This window comes from Maylandia zebra, linkage group LG5, assembly GCF_041146795.1.
Source record: "Maylandia zebra isolate NMK-2024a linkage group LG5, Mzebra_GT3a, whole genome shotgun sequence".
Classification (NCBI taxonomy): domain Eukaryota; kingdom Metazoa; phylum Chordata; class Actinopteri; order Cichliformes; family Cichlidae; genus Maylandia; species Maylandia zebra.
Window position 1 is genome coordinate 32,911,646 of NC_135171.1, and position 21,247 is coordinate 32,932,892.

Consider the following 21,247-nt stretch of genomic DNA (forward strand, 5'->3'; position numbering starts at 1 on the left):
TTTCACAAATTATTTTTATTGTCCTGCCTTTTAATGCTGTGTACAGGCGATATGCAGCATTATTACTCATACCGAAGACACATGCTAATCAAGGTGGTTGAAAGAACTGTTGAAATTATTTAAATAAAATCCCACCATAATGTATAAGAACGTGTGCTGATCGACTCTGTGGAGAAAAAGACGTCTTTTTGATTTTTTCTAATGATATGGACCTCAACGTGGTTTTAGAAGGAGATTCTGACATTGCCATTAACTCTTCTGGCCTTTCAGTGAAAGATAGCTTAATGCAATGTAATCCTGCATTTTTTGGACTTCACAAGAATTGCAATTTAAGCTATTCTAAGGACCCAACATGTATTAAGGGATTAAGGTTTAAACCAGGTGGGAGGTAAGAGGAGAGATTTTGAAGCTTAGGTGAACCGAAAGGATAGACCTATCTGTTTGGGATATCAGCTCACCTTGCCAAAGTACTATCCATATTGCATACTGCATACGGGAGATGAGAGCTGCAGAGCACAAACATTATTAACAAACAGTCATATGTGCTTTGAATGACATTTTATCTGGCAAGGGAAGCAAAGGGCACAAATCCTTGTCCACCCACTGTATAGTATTCTAACTCGGCTATCATTGTAATTTTTATTCAAGAGGCACTTCTGTGCTTTTTGCTTTCACTCACTCATTTTACATTCAAGTGAGAAAAAAGGGTCCATTTCTGAATACAATACAATGTGCCAATTGGCTTTATATGATTTAATCATCATGCCAGAAGAAGTCTGTCCTAAATAGTTTGTGGATAAGGCTGTGTTACTGTTGTCCACATCTTACCAGTAGCTATGAGTACTAAATTCATAACCATATTATCGTGGACCAGAAATATGCAATAGATAAGAAAAAAGAGCCTTTAAATGCACTGCTTTGTCACATTTTCTTTAATCCAAAAGAAAAAGATTGTGCATAAGCAAGAATCTATTAAAAAAAGGGTTTTAGTTTCACTTACTATGCTTTCTTTATTTTCAGTCACATGTTGTCGTTCTATAAGAAAGAAGTGAAAGCACATGACTACAATGCACATGATAATCGTCTTCTGAATGCTCCACCTGAAGCTAGAAGCAGTGGTGAGGATAAGAGGTTGCACAGAGCATTTGTGAATTATTCAGGAGGCAAATGTGCTTGCAGAGTCCAGTTTCCTTTTTGTTGTCTGCAGGCTGTCCTATCAGATGACTAAACATTGCCAGTGTGGGCTCGGAAATCTGACACACCCTCTGTACGAGTCCTCACGTGATGCATCTTTACAATGCTTCTAAACACGCTGTTAAGATGAATACTATTTTGTTGTTGACCACAGCCTCGCTGCTGTGTTATCAACAATACAAATGGCAGCTTGGCAGCAGCAACTGAGCAACAAATCTCCCATGAGGCAGAAATACATGTTTGAATCTAGTATAGTGTAGAGAAATAAATGACACTCCCAAGGTTAGGTGTACAAAGACTTCCCATTTTATTTGCATTACACATGCTTTTATTGTTCAGATGGTGCTCTGTACACTTTATTGTGTTTATAATAGCATGTGACTGCCATTTAAGTCTCTGATACTAATCTTCAGATCATCTTAACAGAGACTAACTTAAGCATCTGCGCTGGCAGGGAAAGGACCTTTAATATGGAGCATGGCTGTGCAAACAGATGTATCCTGGTTAATAAGTATTTGATAAATGTCAGGTATCATTACTCCCCGCCCTTTATTCAAACCATGATTTCCTTCTGGAGAGCTAGAAGTATGTTTAAGCAAGTGAAGAAGAGTTATCTCTCATAATATTTTGGGGAATTGTTTTAGAAATGTACATAATACATTCTATGCATGAAAACAGCAAGATGCTGAAACTGAAACGTAACCCTGCAAAGTAAGGCTTTGTATTGCGGTAACTTTAACTCTTCCATTACACAACATAACATTTGAATAGTTGTGGGAAAAGGCTTTGTTGAGTCAACAAATTGCATAACCAAATATTGATCTATGGCGTATTTACATATTCCGTGTATGGATACTGAAGCTGCATGTGACTTGCCACAGGTGGTGCATGAAAGGGCCCCGCCTCTGCAGAGCCAGTGATGCAAATTGTGCCTCAAGAGCTATCATTTTACACTTGATCCTTTGGGCACGGAGGCACAGTCATCAGATCACAGCAGCTCTCTTACAATGACAACCAGACAGTTACTATCAGCTGAGATGCACTGACAATAACGCTCAATAGGATCAGCCAACCAACTATTGCCACCAACATTGCTACAGCTATGCCCATTGCGGAGCTTTTGGGAGTCCAGTTCGACATGCAGCTGCTGTGGAAACTTAGTGTCTCTGCGGCTGCAGTGCTGCTGGTTTCTTGGGGCTACAGGTTCTACAGCTCCAGGCATCGAAGAAGAATCCAGCTCTATGTCAAAGACAAAGAGCCAGGAAATGCAACCTGCCAAAACTGCGAGACAACACTTCAACATCAAAGCTCAACAAAACATGAGACAGATGATGCGGGCCAGCAATCCAGATCGTTGCTAGCAGATTCAGATGACCTGACACATCAGGTTAAAACAAGTGAGGATGTGTTTGCAACAAACGATGACCACGATACCAGCATGGATGAAGAGATAATCACTTATGAGAAGCAGGGACAGGTTGCCACCAGTAATGTTATGTTTGGATCTGCTCTGAAACTCCCTGATCCAACAGAGAGTGGGATGGTCAGTACAACGGGGCGGCGCTCCCCTTGCATTTTGCAGAAGCTGGAGAGAAGTGTGGGTGTGGGCCGAGAGTTAAGACAGGACCTGGAGAGCAAAGGGTCCTACTCCAGCTTCCTCTCCAAGGCAGAGGTCAAAGTGGAAGATGCAAACATAGTGCTAGAAGGGACAGGAGACCAGGTTGTGCGTGGAAAGATATATGATTACTATGTTGAGTCATCTTCTCACTCTATTACAGATATTAATACGGTACTTTCTCAGTATGAGAGGGACTTTGAATCAAAGCCAGGGGAGTTTGGAAGCCATGGCAGCAGTTTCAGAGAGTCTCCATCGTCTTTAAACCCCATCACTATTCGTGATCTGGTTTCACCACAAAGCACTGTTAAAGATGCTTCCTCGCCAGGGTGCCTCAAGCTGAGAAAACCCCCAAGGCCTGTACTCTTACGCAAAGAGAGCTATCTGTCTGCAGCACAGGAGTCTGAGCTTTCGATCCCCTTTCTAACTTCAAGAGCCTCAACTCCAGTGACCCACTCTCGGGCTATAGCTGGCGATGAATCTCTCTCTGTTCACCCAATTATCAGTCCTGCTACTGACAGCAAAATCCTTAATGTGAAGGAGGGGATAGATAGAGAGACTGCAGAAGGGGCTCCATTTTTAGACTTTCAAGCAAAAATTCTTGATGACACAGATTTAGAAGTCTTAAAGAGTAAGCTTGATCTGGGTAATTGTTTGGAGACACTGTGCCTTGCTAAGAAACATGGCCAGACATCTTTGCAGAAAGCAGCCCTGGGGGTCATGTCTGATAACTACCTCCATGTGCTCAGGGATCCCAGCCTTTATGGGCGGCTAATGGCTGGTGAGCGGGAACAAATCCAGAGGCAAAGAATGAGGGGGAAGAGGTTTGTCATGGTTGCAGACATGGATCCTCAAGATTGGGTCAGCAACACTGAAGGGCGCAGAGCAACATCAGAGCAGAGGAGGACATCAAGCGCAGTGTACTATTATGATGACTACAAAGACACTTGGCATACACTCTGCCTAATCCCACAGGAGGTCATCTCTAAAGCCTGTGCTATGTGCACAATGGATAACTACTTATTCGTGGCAGTGGGCTGCCAAGGCACTGACAGAGAAATGACACCCTCAAAGCGAGTGTTCTGCTACAATCCTTTGACATCCATTTGGAAAGAGATCAGTCCTATGAATGAAGCCAGGCCCCGCTGCAAACTGGCAGCACTGGAGGGCTACATATATGCAATTGGAGGAGAGTGCCTCTCCACAGTGGAGCGCTACGACCCACGATTGGACAGATGGACATTTGTGGCTCCTCTGCCTAATGATACATTCGCTGTGGCACACCATGTGACAGTGTGCGATGGAGAGCTTTTTGTTTCTGGAGGAACTCTTAAATACATGCTACTACGCTACAACCCCAAAACTGACACCTGGAGGCCAAGTCTCATAGTAGGCAGCAAATACAAGACTGTAGATATTGTGGCTGTGGGAAGATTTTTGTATCGGTTTGATGTCAACCCAGTCCTGGGTGTCAGTGTGTACCGCTACCATACGGTGGCCCGACTGTGGTATGAGTGCAGCTCCAAACGGATTCTGCATTGCCCTGCGTTTCAGTGTGTCGCGATGAATGACACAATATATTGTGTCAGTCGCCACTTCACCATGAAGTTCGAGGCTGATGAGATCTCTCCTGCTTTCATAGATGAGGATTTGAGCATACTCTCTGCAGCCAAGGGCACACTTTTCCCCTTTATTCTTTCACTACCTGATAAGAAGCCTCAGCAGACTAGTGTGTAATGAGGATTCAATTTTCCATTGATGGTAAGATTAGATTGTGATTAAGTATCCTTACAAGAGCATGCTTTACATCAAGTTTATTGTTGCCTGGGTGAGTTTTGCTTCGGTCAGGTTTATGTTCAACTCAGCCCAGCCCCAAATTTCATTGCAAAATTGCAACCACTTTTCTATCATTTTTGAAGTGTTATAAAGATTCCCTTTCCACAAAGCAAGAAAGCATCTGTTTCTAAAAGTACTTTATTTTTATTGGATTGCGTATTACAGAAAGAATTGTGTTTTCCTCATGTCTCATTCTTGGCAATAGATGTAAATTATAAGACTCTTAATGGTAGTCAAACTACTGTTTACCTAGATTTACACAGGATGTGCTGCCATTGAAACTGTTTGCTACTTTGATTTGCAACTTCTTCTTGCTATTATGTTAGTTTTATATCATCCCAGATGCTTAATCTCTTTAATCCAAAGATAATTCATAAAAAAGCATCAGAGTAAACGAAATCATTCAGCGCTAACTGAACAAGAATTTAACAATATAATTTTAATCTATTACTGTGTCCCCTTGTGTAGGGCACAAATATATTTTACACAGTGGCCTGAATACAACGTCATTACTTACAGTTGCTCTTTAGATATGACATGATGTAAATGGGTATGCCATGCAATATAAATAGGTAAGCTTCGAAAGCATTTGTCACTGCACTGAAACACTCAGACTTGTAGTTATTTCTGTCATTTCAGTCACCTTCTATGGTGGCAAGAAAGATGTGTATTTGTTTTCAATGTGAATAAGATTAAGAACATCCTCAGCTCATTGTACCAAATGATATCTTCACTTTGTTATCTATTGTTTTATAAACATCAGAGGAATTTAGAAATTTGTCATTCAGTGAATATTAATCCACACTTAGTGACTAATTCTATTAAGATGTCTATTCTGCTGTTTGTGTGACTTGTAAAAAGTAATAGAATAATACAAGCTCAATCTAAATATGTGTGGTTTATTTTACTGTGTTGATTACATTAACAACTGAATATGCATAAGAATGATGCAAATATTAAATCCCTCATTGTTTCTTCATGTACAATTAAGTTCCTCACCGTACAGACTGTAAAGGCAAGGACTTAAAAGACAGCGAGAGTGACGTGTTGCTATAGCACCATCGTGTGGCTCAGAGGCAAATACAGCCGTTCTTTGGTAAGACGTGTTGTGTTGAAGATTTCTCATAACCCAAGGGTGTCATGTGACACACGGGCATCAGCAGCACAGTAGAGAGACTAACTAGCTAACAGTGGGTGAAACAGAGCTACACTGGAAGGCAGCAGGCAAGTGGGAAAAAGGGAGGCAGACGCAGATGGTGGACCATCAAACATAAGCATCTTTGATTCTTCCTAATTAAACACTTTGATTCTCTGTAATTAAACACCTAATGGAATGGGAGTTAGACACATCCCTTCAGACATTGCCTTGGATGACTCATTGCTTCTGTTTTACCTAAATACCCAGGTCAGTTCTGGCATCAACAGTATTTTTATTTATTTATTTCTCCCGCAGAGTATCTAGAGTAATACTAACAGCCCATTTCCAGTTTCACATACACTCTGCGCAGAGAAAGAACTTGCATGTAATTATGCTCTGAAAGGGTGGAGATAATTTATAGTCCCATCCCTTTCTCCCTCCCACACATTTAAATGCTAAAGCAACTCACCAGCGTAAATCTACAGTAGTCCTCACAAGGTAATGAGAATTGTCTTTAATTTTTTAAAATCCATTTGATTTCCCCAAATGGTCTGTTGAGTTAGGGTTTTACTTGTTGCCAACTACGGAAAAAGGGAATTCACAAACACAGCTTCTAAATTAACCAGTATTGGAGGCAGTTTCATAGCTACAATACTGAAATTAAGCCTGTTGTGATGGTGGACATAGGCTGAAATAATGATCCGGGACTTGTAGGATCAAGTGCTGTCTCAGATCCAGATCCTTGTTGTTACGATTGGCTTCATAGAGGTGGCTGGAGAGCATGTGTGAAGCCTTGGCAAAGCGGCTCTGGCAGAAGGCACTAAGTGGTTGCCTCTGGTATGCTGACCTGTACTCAGTCAGAGATGGAAGGTGTGACTGCTGTATTTCAAAATGGTGATTTGTGGTCTGCAGCGGGCCAAAGTTGTTTGGAAGTGCTGTAAAAGAAGAGCACATTAACTGCCATGTTACTGCAGCCATTAATTACATCGGTGGCTGATTTGGAACTATAAAAAGGCATCTGGACCCACCCCAGGTTAATTGTTCATGAGCTCAACTGCTGATGTATTTTGTTCATACAAGATTTAATGCACTTATGTTTGCACTGCACTCATACTCCTTGTAATGGCTTAATGTACAAAGTCATTTCCCATGTATAATCTCTGCCTTCTGGCAGTGTTGGCATGGAACTTACCAGAAGTCAGCTGGTCAGACCTCTCGGGCTTTTGTGTCAAGTTGTCTGCATGTCTGTGTTGCAGAGTGGGCAAAGCATTGATGAGGTTACGCCCGTAGCTTTCCGCATACTGTGTGACCAGATAATGTGAGGATGGCGGGTCATGGTGCCCAAAAATCGTCTTAGATGGAAGCCCCTGGATAACAATATAGAGAGATCTTAACGTAGCCTTCACACAGTGGCCTTCTCTGGATTAAGATATAGAGGGCATGACCTGTTCTTTTTCAATAATCTTCAAGAGGCTCACCATGTGACAGCGGCAAATTGCTCCAACTAACCCTATAGTATGTCCCCAGTAGGATTGATGATTTTACACATTTTTCATTGCTGCTGAGTCTGAACAGAAACTTGCTTTCATAAAGAGTTTTATCACAGGCCTTTATCTTGGCCATCAGTATTATGCAGAAGTGTTCACACTCTAGCGGGGAAAAAAACCCCTGACTTGCAGGCTTTTGACAGGCATTCAATTGGTGATAATACCATGAATGAGCAGTTAAAGGCTGACCTCAGCTCTCAGCAGGGCAGATCTTCTCTCAGAGATGTCTGGCTTGAAATCCCTGTGGGGTCGGTAGTCTACAGAACTGGTGCTGTAGGCTATCTTTGGCTTGCGAGTGAACTGTGTCGGAGAGAATAAACAGACATCACAAAGTGGACTGAGCAAGGGGGATATACAGGGACTTGAGCAATGATCCCAGCATAAGGATCAGCAGAGCTCACATTTCACAATTGACCTGCTGTACAGTATTCCTTAAGTCATTTCTCCTCACAAATCCTGAACCAGCAGCCTATGGCCAAAACTCACATCAATGCAATTAGTCTCCAGCTCTCGCCCACCAGGAGGCTGTGCTGATGTAGCTGAACTGAGGCCGCCTAATCACTTTGTTATAGATCTGACTACCAACTCAGGTTCTAAAAAAATGTTGGCGGGCTGCCATTAATGTAGTATTATGTTTTAGACACAGCATGAAAAGACATAGAAAGTCTGTGTTCTCAGGCTAAGGTGAAATTGTATGTTTAGATTGGAAAAACATGTTTTTCATACTGTGATATAGAGTTGGAAAGCCTGAATCGAAATGCTGCATTATCACACTGTAGAGTAAAGCATGTCGTAAACAGACAATATGCCTACCTGAAGTCTTTCTTCAGCCCAGTTGCCTAACAACACTTTGTTTGCATACTTCTGCTCTATTCTCCATCCGGTTTGGGCCCATTTATCCTGTGCATTGGCTTTCTGGTTCATACTTTGCCCAGTATCAAACACACCTGGGAAATCTAAAGCCCTGCTGGAGCTAGTTTAACTAGTCAAATGGATAGCATGTAGGTGTATTCACCTGACTACATAATCGCTTCAGCAGTGGAGGGGAAAAAGAGCTCTGTTGCCATGGATACAGCAAACACTGTGGGTAAAGCAAGCAGAGTGTCCTGGAAGCAAATAGAAGATGTCTTACATCTTTGTTAAAATGAAATACATTTCCTAAAGTTAAGGAATGGCATTTACCTTTTAGTTGCCTGCTCTGTATTGTTAAAAAGGTGCCAGAATATTGTATGCAGACTTGGTTTCCTTGGGCTACTTTTCATTTTTTGAATGGAATGAATTTGGAGGGGGGGGGGCTTCTGTGAACAGTATAATGGTAATGACAAACACTGGAGGCACATTTGTTTATTCAAATGTAAGACAAGATGGGAAGTAGAATAAAGTTTATTGCAGGATCTTATTTATTACCCTCACAGTGTTTTTATATAGTGAACAGCACCATCCACAACTTGCACTGCAGAGGGAAATGTGAGCCAGCCCTGGTTAAAAAAGTTAATCATGCCATGAAAGCCATCTAGCACATGCTGCCAGGTGACATCCTTTCCCAGGTCCAGAAGTCGCTTCCTGTAAAGAATCCCATCATCCCTCAGGACATCATATTCACAGGTAAGGATGAAGGTTCGCGGGGTTTTCTGAATGAGAGCATCGTCTGCCAGTAAAGGGGAAACCTCAGGTTCCAAACCCTCTTTAATTGCGTGATACACCTCCCCATCATATTCTGGGCTTGGGTGCTTATAGAAACCACGTGTGAGGCACTCAGGAGGTAAGTTGGAAGGGGATAACCATAGTTCGTAGCGTGGCCTGAGCTCAGTGGGGACATGGTTACCTTCCAGCACTTCTTGGCACAGAGAAACATCTCCATTGAGATATTGCAGGAAGTAGAATGCCATCCGGCCACGAAACAATATGGGCACAGCATGATTTTGCTGGTAGGAAGGCAAGTTGAAATCTGCCATCTGCAGGGCTGGGTAAATGAGGACCTGAGCGCAAGGGAATGGCAGATGTCGGTCCTCACTGCACGCCAGCCTTTGGCACAGTGCTGCTGCCAGGTTAGCCCCAGTGCTGTCCCCTCCAACTGCCACTCTGTGAGAGTCCACCCCGAACTCTGTCTCAGCCACAGACAGGAAGTGACACGTTGCTTTCTCACAATCATCCAGCTGGGCAGGATACCTGTGCTCAGGGGCTAATCGGTATCTAAGAGGGGTGAAAGGAAAAGGAGCAGTATGTTAAGTTGTAGCTACATGGTGGTTAAAATAGATTTACTATTTGTATGTGGAGTGGGGAAAAAGTGTAAATACCCAACAGATATCACAGTGGTGTCAGATTCAATGGCAATATGCCGACACACTTCATCAACAGAATCTGTTCAGGATTAGTAGGATAGAGTTATTAAAAGATCTTCGTCGCAGAAAAGAAGCCATAAATAGCCACAAACAGAAGGTGACACATCTTTGTCCTTTCTGCACCTGTGCTGAAAAATATTACACTTGGGTGCAATTTTGTAGTATTTCGGAATTTTGAAACTTTCTTATGCTGCATACCGCTCAAATGAAAATAGTTTTTACTTATAGTTCAAGCTGCTTAAAATTCAGTTCCACTGTCATAAAATTACTGACTGTAACTGTGAGGAAGTCAGGTTTTACTTGTATTTGAGCATTTTTATTTTAGTTAAGCAAGTGACTGTAACATCATATACCTATACTTCCCAATATCCATCCGCCTCCATGGAAATACATTAGACCTCTCCTCAAGCCGTCACACACAGAGGTAGGTTCATATACTCGCACTGGCACCTCTGAGAATGTCATGTCCTTCACTCGCAGACCAGCGGGAACTTGTTTCAGGTGAGAGAGAAAACAGGCCACGAACCATCGGGTAAAGCTAACCTGATGACAAATGCCCAGCCGATGTAGGATCCGAGCCTGGCAGGAGAGAAACAAAAGACTTACAACAAATAGGAGACAAAAATATATACAACCCTGATAGATAAAGTCAAAGTGAAGGTTATTTGGTTGAAAAAAAAAAAACCCATTCATGACAACATCAAAGAAGCGGAACACATGACTTTGTCTTTGCACCTTTGTTGGTTATGATTTCTTATCTAAAATTTCTCTGATGTAAGCTTTATCAGGTGTTGGAGGACGAAGGAAGGATATCCACATATGACCTAAAAGAGTACATTTTATTCTCCACAAGAGGCGTTTAACCTAAAGGATAAGTTGAATATTTTAAAAAGTTAACAAAAACAGATATGATTCCATACAGGCAACATACAAAACTAAGCACTAACACTTTTGCAGATACTGATACTCACCACGACTGCAATACCAACAAACAATCCATGAACCATGCGCAGTTTCCCTCTATTTGCAACCCCACAAGGAACGTCTGAATTCATCAGCTCAGCGTACACAAGTCCAATTACCAGAAGAAGGAAGGCTGCAACAAGAGCAGCGAAGCCAATTATTAAAATTGCCGAGCCGATGTCCATGGTGTTGCTGGTCTGCTCTGCTGAAGGTAAGTCATTAGGAGTAAATGTTTTATGTACCTGCTTTCAGCCTCTTTTCACCCCTCCCACAACCGCCTGCAATGCATTCTGACCTTGCTCTCACTTAATGACATTTTTAGCTGCCTGCTGCCCAGGAAAATAATTATATCCTTCAACATATTTTATGACTGTGTAGTCAAACGAATTACATGTTTCCCAAGGAAACCATATTGTTCCTCTATGGATATTGCAAAAAATATTTTATGTTAATAGAGCAGCTTTTTAATTACTTTCATTTCCATAGTTCCCATTAAAATACCTTCCAACACCTACTAACATTTTCACATTTTTCTGTGGTTCTAATGTGTGTGTGTGTGTGGGTGTGTGTCTGCATGTGTTTTCAGGTTTATTTGAACATATTGACTCCTACATGAGCTCTGTTGCTCATGCCTGTGCGTGGCAATGAGAAGCAAATTTATTGTCTAGCGTCTAAGGGAAGAAAATACTCAAAGATGCATGAAGGCTGACTGAAAAGACCCTTATCTGAACTTTCACTGTTGATCTGTAGATGGCAGTGATAGCATGAGTATAAATAAACAGGATACTCTGAAAAACAGTCTGTTTACACTGTGGCATTCTGTGGGCAGCTTAAACATATTTGCCAGTGACTGCAATGTGTACTATGATGTTTTAGCAAATTCACTTACCTGTATTCGACATCTCTTCAGTGGAATATGCTTTGGCATAAGCTCCAGTGGGCTCTCGACTTTGAATCTGCATTTTGTAAACCTCAGAAATTTGCAAAATAAAGACAGCATCTGGAGTCGTGTTGTCTTGGAGTTTTTAGCAGCCCCCGAGAGCCTCTCTGTCTTCCCTAAGTAACTGAGCCTTGCACAAAGCAACCATTGTGAGGCTAAACCCATCCCAGTTGCTGAAAAAGTCTTGTATTCAGCATTGCCCAGTAAAAAATCACAGTGCCAGGGCCAAACATCACAGACTGGAATCTTGTCTGAGGCTCGTGAATTCACAAGATTTGTTTAGGAGGTATTCATGCGGTTTTATTGTTGTCATCCTTCCAAGCTTCTGAGACCGGGCTGACCTATTTCCCAAACTGCATTGTCACATGCAGAAAAAATATAGCGTGCTTCAAAAATACTGTTACCACAACAGACTGGGTTCAAACAACTAGTGGCGCTTTATACCAACAGTTGGAAACCATTACAAATGTACAAACACACTGTCCAATCAAATAACATGTTCACTTTTTTTTAAATAAACCTAGCACATTAAAGTGGAGGAAATACATGACTTTAGATTTTGACACAATCCAGACCTGATTTTTTTTTATTGAGGTTACAAATGTGTTAGGGGCTTTATCAGCTATGTGTTTGTTTGGTGCTCAGCTGATTCTTTGTTTCCTCTCTTTATTTGTTTCATTTAATTAATTTAATAGAACTGGCATTAGGCATTGTTGACGATGGCAGTCATTCATCTGGCGCTATTATATAAGAATATTTTGTACTGACTCGCAACAGTCAGTGAGACCTGTGATTGCAACATCATTGTTCTTCTGTGGCCAGCGTTATGTAACGAGGTGAAGTTCGGATCAGTGAAACTGTGAAGTGAGAGTTTGGGGTCCCAGCTGGGACCCTCGCTGCTCGGCGACCACTGTGAGGACCTAGACCACATGTTGAGAAACGCTGTTGTAGCCACATGAAGGGGTGTGGAAGAGGCAAGTGCGCAGCCACTCAGGACAGACGGGCACTGGAGCAAAATTCATCCCTACTTAACATGTCAATCAGGATTAATGCCCTTACAAACCTCCTATTTAGGTTCATCCAGTTCCTTTCACTAGTGGAAGTTCCGAACCAGGGCAGAGGCGGTAATATATAAGGCAGGACAGGACAGGACAGGACAGAACAGGAACGCAACACCAAAGCACAGAGTAGCGCGCACTACGGAGCGTCGCCTGGACTTGTGTTTCACGTTTGTACTCCTCGACGGTAGTTGACAGGCGCAATGACTGATCACTCACTGATTTCGTGAGCGTGATGCATGTAGACTGTCAGAGCTCTTCAAGTCACACTGTTCTGTTTTTAAAAAAAAATATCTCTCGCCTGTGGATTAGTTATGCAACAGTGCAGATGATATTGTTTGCATGCGGGTAAAGTTGCAGGAGCTCAGAAGTCGCTGTCTGCGCACTCAGTTCACTGTTGGCGGATATCTGCGGTGCACGTAAACTTGCAGCGTAAACATACTTACAGACTATCCGTGAGCACGTTCCGAAATGGAGCTGAAGAGCGTGTGTCGTATGCTTCTTTTCCCGGTTCAAATCCTCTACTGTATAGTAAGAGCAAGTTTGATGTTGCTGTTGCCAAGCAGACGGAAAGACCTCACCAAGGAGGTGGTATTGATCACTGGTGGAGGACGAGGCATCGGACGACACCTGGCCAAAGAGTTTGCCAAGCATGGGGCCAGAAAGGTAAGTCGATAACTTGTTGCACATACCTTTCCTCCTTCCACTCCTTTCAGATCAGCACATTATTAACAACGAGATTAAATTACTTTCTGAGCAATTTGTTTTGGTCATATATTAAGTTATATTTTCAGCTTTTATCAAAACCACCCCCCTCATCCCTCACCAGGTAGCCTGGTCAGTCTGGCCTCCCCTGCCCCACGTGTATTGCTGTTTCAATGTTCTATAAAAGCAGGGATCACGACCTCCAAGTAACCTAGTTGTCCAGTAAGACCGGTGACAATTTTTGTTCAGGTATTGCACAACAGCTTGGGTCAACCAGAGGGCAGGTCTGGACAGCATTTATGGCTGCTTGATATGATTGAGTGTGGTACTGAGCTGACATTCATTCTGCTTGGGTCCAGGGTGATTTTTGCGTTTTGCCTTACACAGAAAGTGCATCATCCAAAGATTTAGCTGTAAAAACTATACATTAACCGTGGCTTTACATATGTGGCTGTTTGTTTATTTTAGAGTGCATAAAATTTAACTGAAACTGCTTCAAGTCAATGCAGCTCTGATATTTCTCTATTGTAGCTTCTTGCCATTTTTGAGCAGTCTCCATAAGACTGTAGCGTCTACTAGCATGCCACAACAAAAGACTTCATAATGTTCTTAATAAATAACAGATAAGTTGTTGTTGTTTTCAAGGATAGCATGAGTTCACGAGATATTGTTTTGTGGGGTGTGTTTGCGAAACAATAACAAGGAACACATTCTGTTATCTTTTTTGTTTCTTTTAACCAGTTACAGTAACTAAAATGCATACTTATCATGGAATATATGTGGGTCAAATCTTCCATACTCAAGACACAATGCAATGTAAACAGAAAAAAAAGATTTGTCATTGTTTTATACAGCTGGAAATGAATATTAATGTATAGCAAAATATGTAGGTTACCTGAAAACAACAAGTTTATATTGATGACATGAGTTGGAATAGTCCATATCATGACGCTTAAAGTTGCTTGGTTTACTCCTAAATAAATCACCAAGATAAAATAAATTATAAATTCAAATTTTCATTGGAAATCACCTCATCCATCACAACAATTAACCTTCCATGTCCCACCTCCCTCACTATCCCTCATCCCCTTAACAAGGAGCTTTCTCTTGTTCCTAAAATGCTCTGGTGACTACACACACACACACACACACACACACACACACACACACACACACACAGCTTGTCTTCATTGCAGGTCAGGGTAACCTCAGTTCAAAATTTCCAGCTGTGGTTTGTCTACCAATCCTACTGAGTGAACATTACACAGCTGAGTGCCAGATGAGTCGCTGGTGGCCCTGTAGCAGCAATGTATCAATACAGAGTAGCTCTATTTTTGATCACCTCAGATGGGAGTCATCATTACACGTGGAAGAAAATTGTGGTAATTTCTACCCATGTTGAGCAGCCCAGCTGATAGCTTTGGGTTGCAATTATACATACGAGTGACACAGGCGCCACGTCTCAGATGATCTCTTAAGGTGCAATTTCAGCAGCTTGAAAACATTGCTAAAAGCTCAATGAAACACTAACTGCCTCCTTCTGTCTTTCAATGCCATCTCCTTGGGGAACGAGCTAGAAGAAACCAGTGGGTTTTAAAAGCTTCACTTTGCAGCTGCGTAACAATGGATGTCACCATGCTTTTCAGCACCCTTTTGTTGGGCATTATCAAGGTGTGAAGGCTTTGAAAACAACACCTGTGGTAATGTGTATGACAATTACTCCCTGCCTAAAGAGATGCTAAAAGGATAATTGTGAATAGGGCTGACCTCTGCGAACTTACGCTAACTCTTGTTTGAGCCTCTTTGTCAGTAGTAGCCAGAATTACCTTCGCCTCTGCTTAGGTTTTAGTTTTTTCACATTGACTTCAATGTCAACGGAGGAAATTAGTCAAGATGAAAAGCTGGAGACCCAGGAGGGGAGCCATGTCTTATTCTGTACTATTAGGGGAGAGCAGCGCCAGCGTGAGGCAAAAAAATAGAAAAAGGCAACCAATAACACAGTGAGGGGTCTTTCATAACAATCCCAGTAAATACTCAGAAAATTAAAATGGTATATTTCTTCAGAGCTCGTTTAATTATTTTGCAGCCTCCCTAAAAGCACCACCAACTCGGGAGGAAAATGTTTACACGTTTTTTCTTTCCTTTTATATGTGGTTGTTAACATTACTTGGAGATCTCTGCAAAGAAGATGAACCGAAGCAAGTCACTGACAACAGGTTTGTGTGGGTGTGCTTGTGTTGCGCTGGAGGCGGGAAGCACACCACTCCCAGCTGGGTATTGCCCTGCAACTGACCTTGCTGTCTCCGCAGTAATTAGACAGCGGCAGGCGACTGCCTCCTGAACTCCTGCTGCCCCCTCTATGTGCTGCCTCTCTGCTTGCCCATACAATGGGTGTGAAAAGGAGGGCTCATACCCACCCATATATTCAGGCCCGAGTGATAGAGTATCACTGTAATGTAGCTGGAGCTAGTTGGGGATATCTTAAGCTGCATAGAGTGACATCTGCTGTCTACCTTTCAAAGTCTTGTTTTAAGCTTTGCAACATAGATTTGTTTCATTAAAGGGCTTTTACTTACAGCATGTGTTGACATTAGGTCTTGTTAGGCATGCCAAGTAAGAACAATCACCAGTTTATCAACAATAGCGAAGAGGGCTTGTGCAAGGTCAATTAAAAACTGTTTTCTTAACATTTCTGTCCAGATAGCAATTTGGCCAGTGCTTGTTTGCTCTGAGGATCCTGCATGTTGTGACGGGTGATAAACTTAATGAATTAAATAACATTTTAACAGGAGAGCACAATGTAAGTGCTGACTTTTAATGAGAACTGTCAGCTTTGTTTGCCTGACTCCTATTAAAAGCTTTCAGTTATTTATCAAGACCTGTCTGCCTTCACTGATTACTCAAATGGGCTTGCAAATGAAGCAAACAGAAAACCTAATCAAAAGCAATTCAAACCAGGGCCACTCACAGAGGGAGGCAAACCCAGAGTGCTCCAGATCTGATAAAGAAATGAAGCGCATAAAAAGCACATTCTAGACTGCAGTCTTTTATGTTTCTAAAAATTTTGGTGTGTTTGGTCTGCTTCAGCTGCTATTAGCCTTGGACAGTTTTTGACACATGAATACTTGGAAGAACAGAGCAACATAGCAATTTGGGACTTCTTTTATTTCCAGATTGTGAATATGAAAGTTATTTTACTGTATTTGTTAGTGTGCTATGTTTGGCTCTCAACCAGTGCTGAGTGAATTTTAAATTGGCACAGTGTGAAATTACGCTGTTGCTGGAAGATGACAGGTTTAATTTGTGCAAGAGTTGCACTGTGCAACATGCTTGCATACTTTTGCACTTTTTTTTAAACTAAGTCTTAAAATATCTTTTGTCATGTTTATTAATTAGATCTCTTAGACTAATCCATCCTGCCTACTAACTAAATGGATGTTTACGCATATTCATTGGTGTAAAACAATGAGAATGACAGGCTGAACCACGAGGTAGCAAACAGACATGCTGTCTTGCGCCCACGCGCAGTCTCTGACTCTGAGATACACAAGATCACTTTCCAGAGGACTTTTTGCTCAAATATTAACCTTGGTCATGGGCGACTAGCCAAATCCCACACTGGCGTCTTCAGCACTTCACACACGCACTGTTTTCAGACTCCCTGACCAGAAATGACAGGGCTCATCTGCCCAACAGGCCATGTAATCTCTTTGAGAATTTGTGTTTGAGAGATGAGGAGGGCTCACCCCCTGATTTCATTACCTTTCCCTGACCCCAAAGACTGACAGATCTAATTGCCCAATCACTAGTCCCCCACCTCTATCCAACCTCATGTTCCCTGCTCAAATGACCAGCCTTCATTTAGTCTCCAGGTGGATGAAGAGACAGTTCATTCACCCACCAACCCCCGAGCCTTTAATCTTGCTTGAAAACTATTTGTTGGAGTGAAATTGCCCTCTCTATTCTCTGAACAAAAAGAACATTGCTATTCAAAAAACTCATTTTCACTATACTGCCAAAAAAAACAAATTGAGTGATTACTGTAAAAAAAAAATAAAAAAAAAAAAAATTTTTTTGCACTCGATGCTGAATTTCCTACTGATTATACGTGTGTTTGTTTAGAAAATTAACATCTTGTTATTTACCAGGTAATCCTGTGGGGCAGAACAGAAAAGTGCCTCAAAGAGACGGCTGAAGAAATTACCCTCTCTGGAACTGAGTGCCATTACTTCCTGTGTGACGTGGCCAATCGGGAGGAAGTTTACAAACAAGCCAAAGTGGTTAGAGAAAAGGTATGGCAGCTTAGTGTTTTTGAAAAGATAAATCTGCTTGCACAAGAAGAAATATAATTTGCACACAACAGATCGTAAAATATTTCCCTGAGATGCCTCCCCGTCTAGTCTGTATGTATATTTGCTTTGAGCTGCTCTTTCTCCCATCTGGTGTGTATAGATTACACTTCATCTCAAATCTCTAAATATGAGCTTGGAATGTTGACAGCTCTTGTGGAGTACAACTATATCATTTCAGGAAAGCAGACAGCAAATGCTTGACATTTTTGACAGGGTTTTCTCTTCCTATTCTTGCACTTTTTAATCTCAGGTGGGAGATGTTACGATATTGGTGAACAACGCAGCAGTCGTCCATGGCAAGAGTCTGATGGACAGCGATGATGATGCTCTTCTGAAATCCCAACACATCAACACCATGGGGCAGTTCTGGGTAAGATTTGATTACATTGTAGCAGAGCCAGTTTTCCTGCAAATACAGGGAAATATAGGGAAATTCCTCTGAGCTGATTATCCTTATCATTTTTATATTTTGATTATAGCATGGCACCGTATGCAGTAGGCAGCCACAGGCTTGTCAATCATGACTCTTATTATGGCAGGTTAAGTGGGGTATTTCCAAATTGCCTCTCAGCCCCTGAAACATCAGAAGGGTTGTGAAACTCATGGCATTTTTATTTTGAATGGAGATCAAAAGACTATGTCATATGCAGACAGAAATGCAATTATCAACTAAATGGAAATGGAAATTTAATCTGTCGTTACAGTGTGGGCTTGCTTCTCTTGTCTGTTCTTCTTTCTACTCTGAATATATTTCACCTTCTATTTCTACACCCCTCACCGCTTTTTCCTTCATTCTACCTTTCACAGTCTCTTTTTCTTCTTTTTGTCTTAGACAACAAAAGCTTTCCTGCCTCGAATGCTGGAGCTGCAGCACGGCCATGTCGTATGCATTAATTCCATCCTGTCCCAGTCTCCGATCCCTGGGGCCATAGACTACTGCACCTCCAAGGCCTCATCGCTGGCCTTCATGGAGAGCCTGACACTGGGCCTGCTGGACTGTCCTGGTGTCAGCTGTACCACAGTGCTTCCCTTTCACACGAATACAGAGATGTTCCAGGGCATGAGAGTCAGGTGAGAAGACACAACAAAAGGAAGCGAGGGTGGACCATTCTTACGTCATACCATGGTTCAGAAATATGGGTTATCTAGGGTTATCTATCACAAAAAATATGGTTACAATTGGGAAAAATTTATACCCTAATGCTTTGTTGGATGAGTAAGCCAGAGGGAGCTGGTTTAATAGTGGCTAAACAAGCCACTTTAATGTAATTGGTGAAAACAAAGCAGTGAGTTACAAAAAATATTTCATTTCTTAAATCAGTTACATTTTAAAGTACACAAAAAGCTATCCAAATCTCCTGACAACATTTCAGGAAGGTGCCAGAATTATTATGAATACTACTGGAGAAAACGAGCATCATTTTTCCATACATCAGCCCACTAATTTGTGTCTTTTGCCCATTTTGTGTCTTTGGACAACAGTAGATCTGAAGTATCCTAGTCCCTTGAACAAAATCTTATAGGAATTTTAAGTGGAAATGCATCAAGCAAATCCAACACTTAAATTCAGACTGAAATATCTCAATAACCTTTGGATGCACTGCAAACTCTGAACATTGTTATTATTCCCCTACAGGGTTAATCCTACTGACTTTAGAGATTCCATGCCTCTCCCTGTATCACTGGTGTGAGGTTGACATTTGTGGCTCAGAAGGAAATACCTTCACAGCTATTGGATGGATTACTTTGAAAACTATTATTCAAAGTCCAGAAAGGGAAAGATCGAATGAGTTTGGTAATCTTCTGACTTTACGTCTAGAGCCAACCAGCTGGTCAGTTTTCACTTGCCCTGTATTTGATCAATGGGCACGGAGTTTTGTACAGATGCTTGTGGTTGCTATAAAATCTATCCTATAGGCTATCAACCTTTTCCCCTGTAATGATCTACGCCGTCATAGATCATGATAAAACATTCACACTACTGGATAAATCAAAAGCGAGTATTAAGATACTCTCCTAATCCACCTGATTCATGATTCTTCTGACTTACGGTACCAGAAATGATAGTTTAACATTTTAAAAGGAATTTGTATACTTTGACTAAATCAGCTAATGACTCGATATTTAACAGACGGCTAGTAATTATTTTAGGATTTTAGAGATCACATGAAAACATAGCTGCTTTAAACTTTTTTTTTTTTAAATGGTGCTGCGTTGCTTCGCATATTTGACATTGAATGTACATCCTGGGTGTATGATTGCATCAGACCTTTCACACTGTTTTGTAATAGTTATTGGGTATGTCAAAAATCCAAAATGTACAGTTTGGCGAGATAAAGTATGGCAGCATAATTTCAAATTCAGCTGCGCTCTGGCATTTGTTATGAACAGCGGTTGCACAGATAAAACTTGAAGCAGATAGAAAATATAATCAAAATTTTCCCAGAGTGTCCCAGAAACAACATCACTTTATCTCAAACTGTCTTTTTTTTTTTTTCCAGGTTTCCCCAGCTCTTTCCACCCCTCAAACCTGAAGTAGTTGCCCAGAGGACTGTTGATGCAGTCAGAACTGACAAGGCTTTCCTCTACCTGCCATGGACAATGCACGCTCTTGTCATTCTCAAAAGGTGAGATTTCATGTGCTATCTTGTTTTTATTGCTGTATTTTCTACTTCACGATTAACATGCTGACACTAGTGTTTTTCGTCTGTCTTTAGCTTCGTGCCACAAGTTGCACTTGAAGAAATCCACAAGTTTTCTGGGACTTACACCTGCATGAACACATTCAAAGGGAGGACATGAACCTGGACTGTGCGCAATATGAGAGCGACCTCAACAGTTCTCGGGTGTGATGAAGGGAATATGGACCTTTACACATGTGAAAGTGGAGCAGGTCCCATGATAGAGTGAAGACAAACACATGCAAGGGTGTCGCTTCTACAGTTACAAGTAATTGATAAACTGCTCGATACACCCTGATCCTATGTATATGTATATAGTATGGAGGACTCACTTTGATCTGAAGCCATGCATAGTTCTATACCAGTAGTTATTCTGGGAGTTTATTGACACATATTTTGTCGCCTGTTTTTACTTTTTCTTCTTTTTTTTTTTTCTTTTTTTTTAATTCTTTTAATATGTCTTTGAATCAAAACAAGGTAATAAAATCGAGTTTTAGAATTGCACTTTCTCCATTTGTACATGATGAAAATAGAAAAAGTGAACACTTGGGCGGTAGACATTGTATTCTATCAGGGTTTTGACTCCCATGGCAGTGCGATAACAGCTTTGATTTATTCCAAGCATGAGATCAGTGACTGTGACAGACGATGTTGTCAAAACATAAAATGCACTCATGGGGGCCATGTGGGGCATATTCTTGTTTGTTCTCTGCTGTCAGAAAATGGTACAGGGGGGATAGTGTAAATCTCAATAAACACAATGAACTCAAAACAAGTCAGTCAGGCCCTTCTAATGCCTGCACAATGGTTTTAATTGCATTCAATGAATGTGAACAGCCAGAAAAAACTTTATTGAACGTATTGCAGACATTCATT

The 21,247-nt window shown here is 41.5% G+C and overlaps 4 protein-coding genes across 5 annotated transcripts; 2 read left to right on the forward strand and 2 right to left on the reverse strand.

Moving 5' to 3' along the window:
• Window positions 1-269: 269 nt before the first annotated feature.
• Window positions 270-5,534, forward strand: klhdc7a (kelch domain containing 7A). The gene has a single exon (XM_012918104.3). It carries the CDS (start codon window positions 2,297-2,299, stop codon window positions 4,544-4,546), a length of 2,250 nt encoding a protein of 749 aa, XP_012773558.1. The 5' UTR covers window positions 270-2,296; the 3' UTR covers window positions 4,547-5,534.
• Window positions 5,535-5,558: 24 nt separating this feature from the next.
• On the reverse strand, window positions 5,559-8,387 carry cfap107 (cilia and flagella associated protein 107). Its single transcript, XM_004547445.5, has 4 exons — window positions 8,144-8,387; window positions 7,520-7,630; window positions 6,976-7,150; window positions 5,559-6,718 (listed from the first exon to the last, which is right to left on the reverse strand). Exons 1-4 carry the CDS (start codon window positions 8,252-8,254, stop codon window positions 6,444-6,446), a joined length of 672 nt encoding a protein of 223 aa, XP_004547502.3. The 5' UTR covers window positions 8,255-8,387; the 3' UTR covers window positions 5,559-6,443.
• A 121-nt stretch (window positions 8,388-8,508) lies between these two features.
• Window positions 8,509-12,441, reverse strand: aadacl4 (arylacetamide deacetylase-like 4). 2 transcript variants are annotated; one of them, XM_076884234.1, is made up of 5 exons: window positions 11,525-12,441; window positions 10,644-10,768; window positions 10,026-10,251; window positions 9,628-9,691; window positions 8,509-9,523 (listed from the first exon to the last, which is right to left on the reverse strand). In XM_076884234.1, exons 1-5 carry the CDS (start codon window positions 11,595-11,597, stop codon window positions 8,740-8,742), a joined length of 1,272 nt encoding a protein of 423 aa, XP_076740349.1. In that variant the 5' UTR covers window positions 11,598-12,441; the 3' UTR covers window positions 8,509-8,739. The 2 variants fall into 2 exon arrangements, with proteins under 2 accessions (XP_076740349.1, XP_004547504.1); XM_004547447.3 differs by having other exon boundaries at window positions 10,644-11,605.
• Window positions 12,442-12,665: 224 nt separating this feature from the next.
• Window positions 12,666-20,873, forward strand: dhrs3b (dehydrogenase/reductase (SDR family) member 3b). The gene is made up of 6 exons (XM_004547448.6): window positions 12,666-13,299; window positions 17,487-17,630; window positions 17,941-18,060; window positions 18,523-18,761; window positions 20,192-20,317; window positions 20,408-20,873. The coding sequence occupies exons 1-6, from the start codon at window positions 13,105-13,107 to the stop codon at window positions 20,490-20,492; spliced, it is 909 nt and encodes a 302-aa protein (XP_004547505.1). The 5' UTR covers window positions 12,666-13,104; the 3' UTR covers window positions 20,493-20,873.
• The last annotated feature ends 374 nt before the right edge of the window (window positions 20,874-21,247 follow it).